General features: G+C 45.0%; 1 protein-coding gene across 1 annotated transcript; it reads right to left on the reverse strand.

Annotated features, from left to right (window-relative positions):
* Positions 1 to 2,600: 2,600 nt before the first annotated feature.
* Positions 2,601 to 10,380, reverse strand: LOC108666713 (protein tramtrack, beta isoform). The gene is made up of 7 exons (XM_018153628.2): positions 9,059 to 10,380; positions 8,674 to 8,877; positions 8,037 to 8,178; positions 7,513 to 7,596; positions 7,054 to 7,137; positions 6,844 to 6,900; positions 2,601 to 6,063 (listed from the first exon to the last, which is right to left on the reverse strand). The coding sequence occupies exons 1-7, from the start codon at positions 9,263 to 9,265 to the stop codon at positions 4,724 to 4,726; spliced, it is 2,118 nt and encodes a 705-aa protein (XP_018009117.1). The 5' UTR covers positions 9,266 to 10,380; the 3' UTR covers positions 2,601 to 4,723.
* Between the last annotated feature and the right edge of the window lie 4,104 nt (positions 10,381 to 14,484).

Raw genomic sequence — 14,484 nt, forward strand, 5'->3', positions numbered from 1 at the left:
AAGCAAGTACTTTGCAATTGTAAAGTTGATGATCTGATAGAAAATTGCTAATAAGACGCCCATGCCATACGAAGGCAAAATGATACCTGGCAGCGAGCGATCGAACCGAAATCGCCCGCTTCTGCTTGAAAATAACTGCTGCTTGTTATAGTAGGTTGACAGCTTCTACATGCCGTAATGAATGTGTCGATGGTGGCAGCATGTGGCATGTGAAAGGCGCCACAGTGGCGTGTATACGCTAGTATATGAACTACAGTGGCGTGTATACGCTAGTATAAGAGCTTCAGCGGCGTGTATACGCTAGTATATGAACCACAGTGGCGTGTATACGCAAGTATATGGCCTCTAGTTACTAGTATTGCACTCGTGGATTGCTTCAGACAAATATTGCTCAGGAGGCTAGGCAATAAGAGCTCTAAGTTATACGTTTTAACGTTTAGTATTAGGCTAGCTTTAAAAGCTGGAAACGGCTGCCCTATTTTCTAGCGTGTATGCTAGAGACCTGGCAACTCCTCTAGACGCTAGGTTACTAGTGTCGAATATAGCATAATAATTAGAACTAGTCAACGAGAGCAGGCGCTCTAGAGTGAGATGTATATGATGCCTAGTAACCAAGAGAGCTATGGTTCTACAAAGATAAAGGCTTGCATAGAACTAGTTAACGGATGCACTAGTTAGAATGAGCAACTACTGAGAACATGACAGCGTAGAACTAGTTAACAGTACTAGGCACCTCTAGATAACTAGTGAGTTAGTAGCTAAACCGCGTACAGAACCCAGCACGCGTTCCCCGCACCGCTAGAAGCAACGTCCCGTCAATGAGCAATTCAACTTATCGAGAGACGGTATTGTGGTTGTAGTAACCCACCATTCAAATGATGTTAAAACATTGATTACTGGCTTAGTGCATGAGAACATCGTTTATTTATATCAACGTGAGCTGGCTGGTGGTAAGGTTGCAGTTGGCGGTGGGCCGTTCAGTAGCCACTCAAGCTCGACTGCCACAAGCCGGCAACCCACACGCCTTGTCACGGTTGCCAGTTACCATTTTACGCGCGGCGAGCGTAGCACTGTTACACTCTTGCCAAGCCCAACTGTGAAGCACTGCTACACTCTCTTACCAAGCCCAACTGTGTCAGGACGTCCAAAATATGGGGAAAAAGTGCATCGCTATTTCAAAAGGAAAAGTCTCTCTCATTTTTCTGAGTGAAATGGCGAAACCTTGAGGCGAAGTTTGTCGTCTACCATGTAATAGTTAAATATAAATATACTGAAAGTTCGGAGCTTTTTGTTAGAATTTAGCTTTACAATTATCCCCGACTTTAGCGGTAAGCTATTAAGATGATTGAAGCAAGTGCCCAGTGAGCAGCTGCATTAGCTGCTCAGGGGTCCAGTTCTGAGGCATGCTTGGCAAGCGCAACGCGACTCGCACAGGACGGGGAAACTAGCTGCTGAGGAGCGAGTTTTCGAGGTCACCAGAGAACCCCTAAGTATTTCTTGAAATACCGCCAGTCTAAGGCTAAAATAAAGACGCCAGTGGGCCCGCTGAAGGATAAGATTGTCCGAGTCAGAGATGACCAGGGCATTTGAGAACTATACCGGGATCGCAGTTTGAATCGGTGTTCAGTAGCCCCGCTACTCAAGGGAGGCGAATGAAGTTGAAATTCTCCAGGAGCTGCTGGGTGGAAGGGGGTTGGAAAAACATCGAGTTTGGACCTGACGATATGGAAATAAGTATCAAAGAACTGGCGACGTCTTCAGCACCAGGACCGAATGGAATTCCGGCGGTATTGACGAAAAAGTGTGTTGGAGCACTAAAAGCTCCTCTCACAATGCTCTGATGGAAAAGGTGCAATCGACGCAATAGTTGCGTCGACTAGTCGACGCAACTAAAATTTGTGATGATTGACGTGTTCATAGGCAACTAGCTGTTGCATTGCACGCAGAGCAACTAGAGTTGTTTTGAAGCAGTCTAGCGTGCCCAGTGCAGCCTCGGCCGTCTTAGCGCGCACCACTACGTTGCTCTCTCTCTTGCTCACTGTAGCGCGCTCAGCTTTACAGCTCTCGCTTGCCTCCACCGTCCACACCTTTACTCGACAACTCCCAACGTCGCACTGGCGCTGGCACACTGTACTAAAAACGCTCTCCTCGTTTATAGGCTCTCAGCCTGCAAAACTGTAGTAGACATAACTAATCGTCCCGTGTATAAGCACCTAAAGCCTCGTAGATGCAGGGAATTGTCCCTGAGGGCCTCACAGTGGGACTGATAACGCACAACCCACAGAGGAGGCCAGAGGAAAACAGCCCAAAATTAGAGACCAGTGACCCTGACCTAACATGTGATCAAGGTTTTTAAGGAGGTGGTGGCCAGGAGGACGCTGAACTGCATAATAAATATGGTTTTCGACGAAATTGTTCTTGTATATCAGTTCCTGGAGCACAATTACCGTCTTGTGGCCCAGCTGGAGGAGGGAGCTGGCGTAGATGTGGTATACCAGGGGCCATACTTTCAAAACTCGCTAAGTGAACGTAAGTACTTACGACCTATTTTCTTGTCTATGATTGGTGGATTTTACTCGATAGGCAGTCAATTGTTGGCTGATGAACTTACGATCTCTAAATTTTTTGAAAGAATATGCCCAGGACTTTGCTCAAGCTTTTTTGATAAATTCTCGGTGGTTGGCCCGATCTTCATCATCCGCATCGCCGAAATCGGGCTCTAATCATCTTTTGTGGACGATACAAGAGTGCTGATGAGAATCATAGACATGGCCTGCGAGAGGTTACAGGATGACTTTTCGACAATCTATGACTGGGACCTAGTGCATAGTATGCAATTCAACGGCACCAAGTTCGAAGTAATGTGATATGCTGCACAGTTACTTAGCATCAGACTGCGCAGAAATTGAGGAGAAGCCACTTGTTCGTAATCTCGGAGTGTTGAATACTGAAGCTACCTTTGACGACCACAGCGCGGCAATAGTTGCGAAAGGAAGACTACAGATGCGGTAACTCTGGCGGGTATTTCGAACTTGAGAAGCGCCCATGATTACACTTTTAAACGTCCTCGTGCTCCCCATTTTGGAGTAATGCTGCCAGCTTGGGGCGCCACTTGATGCAAGTACGGTAAGGCTATTGGAGGAAGTCGAACGGACCTTCACGTCCAGGATCAGCGGTATGAGGCATCTAAAGCTGAACTACAAGGGCAGGTTGCAACACCTGGGACTGTGCTCACCGGAGAGGGTAAAAGCAAGGTATACAATAGTGCACACTTGATAGAAGATGCTACCCGGACAGGCCCTCAACTTTGAAAGCGAGACATTCAGGATAGCGACATATCACAACGCAGTGAGAGGCAGACTTTGCAGACCGAGCTGCGGCAAGAGTTTACTCTTCGGTATGGACCTCTTTCTCTAGTGGGACCGAGGCTGTTCAATGCCTTGCCGATGGAGCTGAGAGAAGGGGGGCTTCACCCATGCGATTTTTAGGAGGCGACTGGATGTGTTCTTGAGCAAGATCCCGGATTGTCAGGTTATGCCGCACTACTCTTGGCAAGCGGCAAGTAGCAAGCAACAGCATCTTGCGTTTGCTGGCTCAAATGAGGGCAGATAGGCGGAACACGTTCAATGTTACCTTCAGGACCCGAGGACGGGGAGACCGACCTATCGACGGCTTGAGGGCGGAGGACGAAAAAAGCGGCGTATCAGCGTGACCAATGACAAGGACGTCCTAAAGTTGCAATTAGGATATAAGGTATGAACAAGGAACGAGGTGTGGGAGGGATCACAACATAGAACTTTCTTTAAGAAACTGCCTGAGCGAGCAAATGGTCATCCACTAAGACAAGCTTGTCAGCCACAACAAGCGTGATGCACGTCTCTAAAGATTTAACTACGAGGCTCCACAGCTGAGCTTGGCAGGACTGTTTTACCCAGAAAATTTATTGATAATAAATAAAATGTTCTCGAAGTTAATTGCGGTTAAGGGAAACTCGAGATTAACGTTGCTGAAGCTTGAGCGTGGACAGTCTCCACCTGGGAGCAGCACAGAGCTTAGCCCTCGTCAGGCTGCGTAATTTGACGGCGATATAATGGCACCGAGTATGCGCTCAGAAATGAGTCAGACTTGGTCCAAACAGCGATGCACTTTTTTGCCCTGTGTGTGTATCATTTTGACCCAATTTTGCCTATCAAAGGGGGCGTATCAGTGCTACGTCCGCTCTCTGTTAGAGCTTTGTGTAAAAACATTATTTGGACAATATGACATTTTTAATATGACAATATGTATAGAAAGAGATTTAACCATGTTAAATCTCTTTCTTTAGTCTGACACTTGCCAGCACTCATGAGGCCCCTCCAACGGCGGCTTCCTTCCTCTTCCTGACGATCTCAACTGAAGCACTAATTGTGTGTGTGTGGCACGCACTTCGTGCTGATGACGCACTCAGCTGACAAGTGAACGTCTGTTAACTTGTCAACTGGCTTAGTGGTACAGCAGGACTTGGTAGAGAGACCTGGTATTACAGACATGGTTGTGCAGACATGGTACAGCTGACACGGCCTCACAGGTGAGAGTCGGTGAAGCAGTTCAGAGGGCGCGGCCTCGCAACAAGCATAACAAGCTAAACAATAATGAAGTGGCAAGCATTACAAGCTCTAATAATATTATAAGCTATAATAATACAAGCTATAATAATATTATCACAGGCGGCTGGAAGGGAAAGTTATAAGCGCGGAGAAGGGAAGGTTCTGACGCCCGTCGCTGGGCTGACCAAGAGGGCGCTAGAAGCTGCGCAAGATGACGGCGGCGGCGGTGAACAAGATGGCGGGGTAGTGCAAGATGGCGGTGAGGATTTGATGGATCTTCTCGTGTACAGCTGCCCTCCATTAGTGAGGGTGTCGTAGTGGGGCACGGGGGGAGAGATGAGATCCCCAGCTATTGTTATTTTAGGGCGGTGGTGAGCAGCCAGTTTGTGTGGGGTGGTCTTAAGCTCCAAGTACAGTCCACTGGAAGGGCCCTCCTCGACAGGATGGTCGTCCTGACTGCACGTTCCCACCAGACAGTTTGCAGGAGCGGTGGTGTCGTAAGGCGTGGCGGTGGTGGAGGTGGCAATAGGTCTGCGGCAGCCGAGTTTGGAGCGGTGCAGGTGGCGGTGCAAGTCCCAGCGTCTGCTGAAGACCTTGGTGCAGGAGTGGCAAGTGTAGGTGCCTCGGTGCACGTGGCGGTGGTGGTGCAGTGACATCGGGTGGCGGAACACCTTAGCGCACTCAGAGCAGGGGTACACCTTCGTGCTCGTGTGGTTGCTGTAGCCACTCGTGTGGTTGTTCCCGCCATTAGTGTTGTTGTTTTCGCCGCTGCCGGTGCTCGAGTGGTTGTGGTCGCCACTGCCAGATCCGACTTCGCCCACCACAATACGACGTCCCCGGCTCGAGTCCTCCAGAAGGCCGCCGTTGAGGACGGTCTGGGGACGAGCAGAGCCTCGTCGCTCAGCGGACAATATGGTAGTGATAGCCGTGAGGGCGGCTGTGTCCTCCATGTCGTGACCACCAGAGGCATGCAAGAGATGGTCCTCCTGAGCCTCACCCCCCATGTCCATGCTGTCCTCCTCCGCGTCGAGGCGCTCCTGCTTGCCGAGGTACTCGAGCTTCACAGGGTACGGCGCCCCTCCCTCTGGGGACCCCACGACGATGCCGTTGTGGGACGGAGGTGAGGTGGGATGATGGTGGGCCTGGTGGTGGTATGGGCCGCTGTCCACATCCCGGGGGGCAGGGCCAATGCTGTGACAGCGGTACGCTTCATCACGAGATGCTGGGTGTGATGCGTCATCACGACCGTGTGGCACCCCAACATCACACAGCATCGTCGACGAGAACCTGGTGGTGGTGATGCCACGCACCACTCCAGGGGCTGAGTGGTGACGCTGGTGATGATGGTGCAAGTATTCGTGATGAGGCGACGCGAGGTGAGGCTGTTCAGGCACGGCGGTGTGGTGGAATTGGTGTGGCGGTGGCGAGGCGCGGAGGTGAGGCCTCACGGACAGGTTGAGGGCCTCGCAACCAGCAACTGCGGGTGGAGAGACAAGCAACCACGTCAGTAATGGTCCCGCACCACAGCCTGCACCACACACCACTACCAGCACCACACGCCAATACTAGTGTAGCGAACCACCCTCTGCACCACACTCTCGACTACCACTGTGCTTCCTGCACCACACTCCACAGCCTGCACCATACATCACTACCAGCACCACAAGCAATTCCAACACTCACAAGTCAACATTCTAATGATGAACATAAGTGGCATACTAGCAAGAAGAGCATCAATGGCGGAACACCAAATAAGAGCTGCAGCTAATAACACTTCAGGTCATCCATACTCGAGCCATCCACCGAGGAGTCACCCGAAGCACACACATGACGTGACCACAACGGCACCGCCATGAATCACAACACAGCTGCCAGCGCCCTTCGAGCTGCGTGCAGAACTGAACGCGACGACGCTAGTATGCAGACCCTAATATCAAAACTCATTCAATTCCACGTAGCGCCTAGTCACGTATTGCGACCCAAGTACACGTAACGGCCAAAGTACACGTAACGACCTAAATATAGATAGCAGCCTAGGTATAGAAAGCCACCTATGAACATGTCGCGGCCTATTTCTCTTCTGTGATTGGTGGGTTTAGCTTGACAAGCCTTCACTGATTGGCTGAAGAAGTCAACCCGCAACTATTTTCGACAGACCATGACGCTCTGGGACACACTTGACTAACACATCTAAGCAAAAGTGATCAGAATTGACGAGCTTGAGAAAACATCAAACAGTTCCCCGACAGAGACTGACCTGCGTCAGGCGATGCAGAGCGGTGTGCTGACGGTTCCCCAGCTGTGCTGTCAGCACCTGCACACACAACATCGTCAGCAACGTACAATGCAGCCTAAACCAGAACCTTGACATGTACTCTCACATCTATCCAGAAGAAGTGTAAGGCACAACTAGAAGTGTCAGGGCACAACTAGAAGTGTCAGGGCACAACAAGAAGTGTCAGGGCACAAAGGTCTCCTCTGTCAGGAGGGAAGTCATCAGCTTCACAGTCTGCAGGCTCGAGCTTCAGGGGCAGCAGACTGACATCAGTGCCTGCAGGGCGTCGTTATTTTATTGAATTAAATTATTTATAAATTAACGCCAAAGCAATACTTCTAGAATCAACTACGATTAAGTGGCTTTAAATAATGCAATCACTTAGTTCAGTTAGTCATAAACCACAATATTAGATATGACTATATGAATGAATATATAATAATAGATCAGTTATGCCTCTAAAAATTTTTTTCTTTCAAATTTATGTGTAATATGCAATAAAAGTTCGTTTTAACCCTGCGCCGCGATAACTGCTTTGTTGAACTATAATATATTTAAAAGATCAATAAAATATTATATTATATAGTTGCAATCATGTGATTTTAGGTATAGTAAATTAAAGATATCTAGTTGCTGGGTAATGATTCTGACCGGTGAGGTGCAAGCTCTGCTCCACAGGTCTTCTGCTGTTGTCGTGGACACTGCCATTGTTGTTGATGCTGTCGCTGCTGTGGTCTGTTGGGGACACATACATCAGCTCATGGTACACTACAAGCACGTCTGATATTATAGGTATGCGTTTGAGTTAGTATTTGTGACAGGAGGTAGGTAACTGACTTGGGTAGATTTATTGTCAGCATTTAGAACTAAGGTTAAGTATATGGCAGCTTTGTGAGGTCGTGTTCAGTTCTCGGCTCAGCAGCGTTGAGGTGGCAGGTGCATGCAATGTCTTGTTGGTGGCAGGTGCATGCAATGTCTTGTTGGTGGCAGGTGCATGCAATGTCATGTTGGTGGCAGGTGCATGCAATGTCATGTTGGTGGCAGGTGCATGCAATGTCATGTTGGTGGCAGGTGCATGCAATGTCATGTCGGCAGCATGTGCCACACAACATACAAGTAGCATGTGCCACACAACATAAACCTACACATGACACAGGTTAACGTTCACATATCACCTTGAGTCATGATGAGCTTCCTTTTCTTAGGCAGTGGTTGGGGCAGGTGGACGCTGCTGCCTCTGAGGTTATCACTGCTGCTGAGAAGCTGCTGCTGCTGAGGGTGGCATGCAGCTGCTGCCGTGTACTGCTGCTGTTCCGTCTGCAGAAAACAAGCCAGAATTAGGAAAGCGCAGGTGCCATACAGGCAGTTAAGCATTGGCAGGCATCACATCCTCGAACTTTCAGGTGCAACTCGAATTTTAATCATGCAGCAAGGCACAAAAAATTTGACATGCCGGTCTTTGCCAACCCAAAGCCAAAAAAATAATATGCAATTTTTTTTCAAACCACGTTGATGCACAAGACAAAACAGAAGATCTGTGAACAGAACAATACTGAAGACTCTCTATGGAGCAGAGCAGCATCAATTATTAGAAGCTTCACATAGTTTGATGGTTTTAATTTATGCACAGCTGAGGGGTGCTGCACTGCAGGCTCTGTCAACACGTCCATGTTGGCAAGACACGTCCACATAGACAAAAGGTACATGCAAACAACATGTCTATACAAGCACCACGTCAACACAGACATCACGACCACTCAGACACCACGACCACACAGGCACCACGACCACACAGACACCACGAGCACTCACAAGGCGCGTGTGTTCATCGTATGGTGTAGGGGCGCCGCCCCCTGCCAGGCCACGGATCTTGAGGCTCTCAGCAGTCCTGAGGAAGGCGGCAAGCTGGTCCTGCGCAATGTTCACCTCGCCGTTGTACATGAACTCCAGCAGACGCTCTAGCTCAGCGCAGCCCACGTCTTTCAGGATCACGATCGGATGCTTGCATGGGTTTGCCTGCAACCAGAGCAGAATTTACTCAAAAAGCATTATGACCACTAATAAGTATTATCACTATCAGAACTAGGCAATATTCAGAGAGCACCCCAGGCTACTGCAGGGGATGACAAACCACCTTGAGCATGGTGCTGAAGAATGTATGACCCACCTTGAGCATGGTTGCTGAAGGATGACCCACCTTGAGCATGGTCCTGAAGTACGGTGAGCAAGCTGAGAGCACCATCCTGTGAGCACTGTACTGGCGGCCATCACAGGCCACTGTCACATCCACAAAATCCTGTTCTTCTCGCAGGGACTGGAAGGCAGTGACCAGCTTCACTGAGTAGTCATTCCACTTGAGCGAGTAATGCTGCTCACACGGGGACTCGTTCCCATTGAGAGCCATGATGATGCAGACTGTTTGTCTTGTGTCTGCCCTGACGATGTATACACCGCCACGCACAACACCTGGCGCTCCAACTCACGAGGTGTCAATGAGAGGATACAGGCTGTAGTTGTGGCTCGTCGTCACACATTTAAGTGCAGTCCATGAACAGTGAAAGTGGCAGTGAGGAAGTGAGATCAATGTGAATTCATGAAAAGTTTACTATGATAAAATAGAGCCCTCAGCTGCCATGACAATCAGGCAGGGCAGTGGAATGATCATACAACCTTCAACTAATTCAGAACTATCATCAGGAACGACTGCAAGACAGTGATGCAACACTAAAGTAATTTCACTCAAGAATGTAGCAATGAATTTGAAGACCAGACAAGAATAACAGGACGAAAACAATCTTGCATTACCATAACAACAACAATCCTTACCAATAAAAGATTAATAAACGTTTCTCCTACAAAGTTGCATTAATTCTATGCATTTTAGTCTAAGAACTTAAATATTTGTGGAAAATAACAGATCAAGAACTGAACTTGGCACCAATGTCTCCTTGATGACTAAGAAACTGACAGGTGACCATACACTGAGACGCCACCAAGCAACTGATTTACTCACAACCAAGTGTCTTGATAGGATGATTAGTTAGGAACTCGGCTGCCAGTAGCTCCTGAGATCAATTAAGAACAACAGATAATATCACAGCATTGGCAGAGCTACACGGCAGTATAATCATTGAGTTGCACCAACACAATGAGAGCAGCACCTTGACAGATCATGACTTTGTTGCGACATGATGATCACCATTGAACTATCATGTCAAACCTCTTACTATTGCCCAGTCAGCAAAAGTACATTAATCACATTTGCCTATCATTTGTAACATTATCCTTGCTCACTCAGTAGAAGTGGACAACAAAAGCAGGCATGGCTAACCACTTCAATTGAGAATGATTGATAAAGATGAGCTCCGCTTTTGACCACAAGCATCTGCTACAACCAAGCCCTGCACGACCAAGCTAGCAGGGACCAAGGAACTTATCTAGATGGCTAGTGGACAGCAGTGGATGCTGGTTGTGGACAGCAGTGGATGCTGGTTGTGGACAGCAGTGGATGCTGGTTGTGGACAAGTTATGAACAGCAGTGGATGCTGGTTATGAACAGCAGTGGATGCTGGTTATGAACAGCAGTGGATGCTGGTTATGAACAGCAGTGGATGCTGGTTATGAACAGCAGTGGAAGCTGGTTATGAACAGCAGTGGATGCTGGTTATGAACAGCAGTGGATGATGGTTGTGGACAGAAACAGATGCTGGGCATAGGACAGCTGTGGATTCTGGGTGTGGGCTGCAGTGGATGAAGGGCACGGGTTGCAGGGCAGCAGCTTGTATGGCAGTTCAGGGTTCTTGCTGCACAGCTTGGGCCACACACAACACCTGCACATTACATTAGAAACAATTAAATTACTGCAGACCTCAATGGACACCTACAGAACCCAGTTTCAATAAAGATTGTCTGCCGAGATCTGGACAGATCTGGATTCTATGGAAGAGCTGCAATTAGAAAACCGCTGCTTTCATATACAAATGCTTCAAAGCATTTAGAGTGGTGTAAAAACCTCCAGAATTGGTCCTTCAAGCAGTGAAAAAATGATATTTTCTCTGACGAATCATTGTTTAACTTATTTCCAACCACTGGCCAAGCTTACATTTAGAGACAGCCAAAAGCCATTTAATTCCACCTGCCACCTACCAAATGTAAAACATGGCGAGGGATCTGTAAATCCACAGCTGTGACTGTTTAGGAATTTTGGAGGACCAAGAACTTTCATCCAATGGTTTGAGCACTGTTTCTGGAGGGGAATGCCATCTTTCAAGATGGTAATGCCTCAATCCGTACAGCTGGAATTGTTATAAGTTGGTATGAGGAACTAATGAAGTTGATCATCTTATTTGGCCACCACAATTACCCTGTACTGAATACTGTTGAGCATTTAAGGTTGATTTTAGAGATGCAAGTCAGAAGTTGATTCTAACCATCATTGCCTCTAACACTCTAGTTACCATCTTCACTTAAAATCTCCTTGCAAAAAATCCTATCTTGTCCTCCGGTTAATGTTTGAGGCTACGTTATCATGCCTCAGTCAATCAGCAATCATCTGTACTGCCATTCATTATGCCCTGCCATGCCCTAGAATCAAAATATGAGCATTTAAATGAAAATTTCAACTTGGACGACATAATTGATTATCTTTCTGTATTTTTTAGTAAGTTGGAAGAAGCAATATCAATTTGAATAATTACAATTAAGATGTGGAAATTAAAACAAATTGCAGGTAGATATTTTCCCTTTGCATTTGATTGATTACATTCAAATGTAATCTATTCTATTTCTAGATCTATTTCTTACAACAGTTCTCTTAAACTTCACTTCTCATTGTTTGTTTGTCTGCTACTAATTTTGTAATCAATATTCAACACACTTCTACCTGTCCAATCGATCTGAAATTTTGCACACTTGCATAAAGTTGGAGACAATGCTTGACACAAATGACAGAATAAATAATTTTGAACATACAATGTTTTTTAACATTAAAAAAGTTGAAAATTAATTTTTTCTATTATTTGAACATAAAATTATAAATTCATTGTGCATGTGTAACATCGGAGACACTAGATTCTTTAGAAGTGTTGTCTTTAAAAAGTAATTTTCAAATGGATATTATTTTTCCTTAATGACTGTCTTTTATAGACCTTTCATGCGCAATTTAATCCAATGCCTATATATGCAAAATTTGAAACAATCCACATGAATAAACATTTCTTATAATTGTCCATACTTTCTTTCGGTGGCTCCAAAAATTCAAATTTTTGCACATTTTTATGCTTGCCCAGGAAAGAATCAAGAGGTGAAGGAAGTTTTTAATTGAAGAATACATTGCGAATAGCAATGTTGACGAATTTTATATATATATATATAAGAATTTCGAACAATTACTGGACAAAATTGGAAACATTACCAGACAGGGGTTGGAAAACCGGACAAAATCAAGTCCAGTTATTAACTCTGCAATTAGTTTGTACTTAAAAACCGGACACAAAAATAAATGAACTAGGTACACTACCGGACATTCTAAAAACGCCAACCTCATTAGGTAAGTGTTAGAGTTAGGGTTAGGTGAGTATAAAACCCTTATTTCTCTTACGTTGCTTGACACCTTTCTACTAAGGCTAGGTCCAGCCAGGTTAAGTTCTTTTTACTTTTTTTTAACAATTTTGCTTACGTCATTGGGCCAAAAATAAGCATACCGTCAACCGGGGCTACTCGGGACAGGCGGGGTAACTTGGGACAGTCCTCCAACACGGTGAAAAACTGTTTTAGTAGCCGAACTAATTAAAATATTGCAAAACTAAATATAGTGGTGTAAATGTCAAACTTTTTCCTATCTATGTAGCATCAAGGAAGTTCAAAAATACTACATTTACTAGCTTTGAAAAATTCCTGAAAAAATGGTGAAAAATGATATTGTGAAAAGTTACTTCTGCTAAGGTCTGTAGTAAAAAAAATATTTGCCATATTAAAAAATTTTGTTTAGAAAAAAGTTGCAGACAAGTGTCAGCATGAAAACTTTATCTGCGGAATTTACATACCTCAACCCAAAAAAATGGGTTGATAGCCCTCAAAAAAATGGGTTGAAAAAAATATAGCCCCCCGGGGCTATTTGGGACACCCCCAAAAACACATTTACAGTAGAACCTCAGTTAGCAAAAGCTCCAGTTAAATAAAAAATTGATTAAAAACAATGAATATTGATTACATTTACCTTGCTCAGCAAAAAAAATTTCACTTATCAAAAAATTAGTGCATTATCGGTCATCACAAAATTGTGCATAGAATGTCATATATAGAATTGTGCACCAGGCATCATAGAATGAAAAGTAATTATTGAGGATTCATTATAATTATTCCCATATATTCTTAAGTTTGATTAGCGCGGTTTTGCTTAACATGGTAAAACTCGGGGATTTATTAACCGAGTTAATCAAGGGATTGCTGTAGTGTGAAATTACAAGCCGTCCTGTAAGCTTACAGATACAGAAAAAATGCTATAAGGCTGCTGATATCAAGCTTGCAGTGGTCAAGGATGTTGAAAATGCTCAATGGCATGTTCATGGATACTGCAATATTGCATCAATAATACGGTGATTAATGTATACGGTAATATCATATCAATAAAGTAAAAACAAGTAAAAATCACAGAAAATGTCATTTATTCTACCTCTACATCATCTACAATGAAAGCCCCGCCTGGGCGCTCGCACTATTCAACACAAACATACAGAAACTCCAGTTAGTTAGTTTAGTGGCCAAATGTTTACTAGCGCTTCAGCTATTTAGCTATCTCGCACCGAAAGTCAAGATGAACATCACCATAGAGGTGGAGTTAGTAATGGATGAGTACACTCTGCATGCTTCAAATGTTTTAAAATGAAGTTTTATTCCAAGTGTCCCGAGTAGCCCCATTTGACGGGGCTACTCGGGACACTTTTTTTGCTTCAGGCACCTTACGAATAGCATATGGATTTTTTTTTGAGAAGCCATGTGATAGCCCTTGCAAAGAGCTTTGAAATGTTTCATGGTAAGAAGTTATGAATGAAAAACGTTCAAAATTGTCCCGAGTAGCCCCGGTTGACGGTAGTCCGGTAAAGTGCAATTATCGTTATTATATATATATATATTGCACAGAAACATTGTATATACACACTCCATAGTACATCAGTATGTCAGATCAAGATCCATGCTCTGCTTCATCTCATGAGTCATTGGGTGATTAAACACAAGCAACTAAATTTATATAAACTTATTATAAAGATAATGATGGTTCTAAAAAAAAAACAAAGTTTATTCATAACAATTTTGAATTTATATTGAATAAATGTTACTATTTAGACCAAGGGTCAAAGATGACCAAATTCTGATTTTCCATTCCCTTGTTTACCTTATAATAAAATTATCTTGAATATTATGATATTTAATCTGAGGCTCCTCCATTGGCAAGTCCTTATCCCATATGCAAGTATATACCACTGAGGCAGGAAGCTTTAACCAAGCAACAGAAAAAAATCCCAATTAAACCAGCTGGAGGGCTAATATTCTGGACATTGGACAAGTATATATTTATATACTGTCTGGCCTGTGGGCATCATGGTAAAATGGTATAGTACAGAA

This window comes from Hyalella azteca, unplaced genomic scaffold, assembly GCF_000764305.2.
Source record: "Hyalella azteca isolate HAZT.00-mixed unplaced genomic scaffold, Hazt_2.0.2 contig422, whole genome shotgun sequence".
Taxonomy (NCBI): Eukaryota; Metazoa; Arthropoda; class Malacostraca; order Amphipoda; family Hyalellidae; genus Hyalella; species Hyalella azteca.

Bases quoted from the DNA above. Each gene is read 5' to 3' on its own strand.
- LOC108666713 (XM_018153628.2), bottom strand. From the start codon at position 9,265: ATGGCTCTCAATGGGAACGAGTCCCCGTGTGAGCAGCATTACTCGCTC. The intron at 8,179-8,673 runs GTGAGTGCTCGT...TGTTTTCTGCAG, and splicing joins ACGATGAACACACGCGCCTT to ACGGAACAGCAGCAGTACAC. The intron at 6,064-6,843 runs GTCAGTCTCTGT...CTCCACCCGCAG, and splicing joins CTCTGCATCGCCTGACGCAG to TTGCTGGTTGCGAGGCCCTC.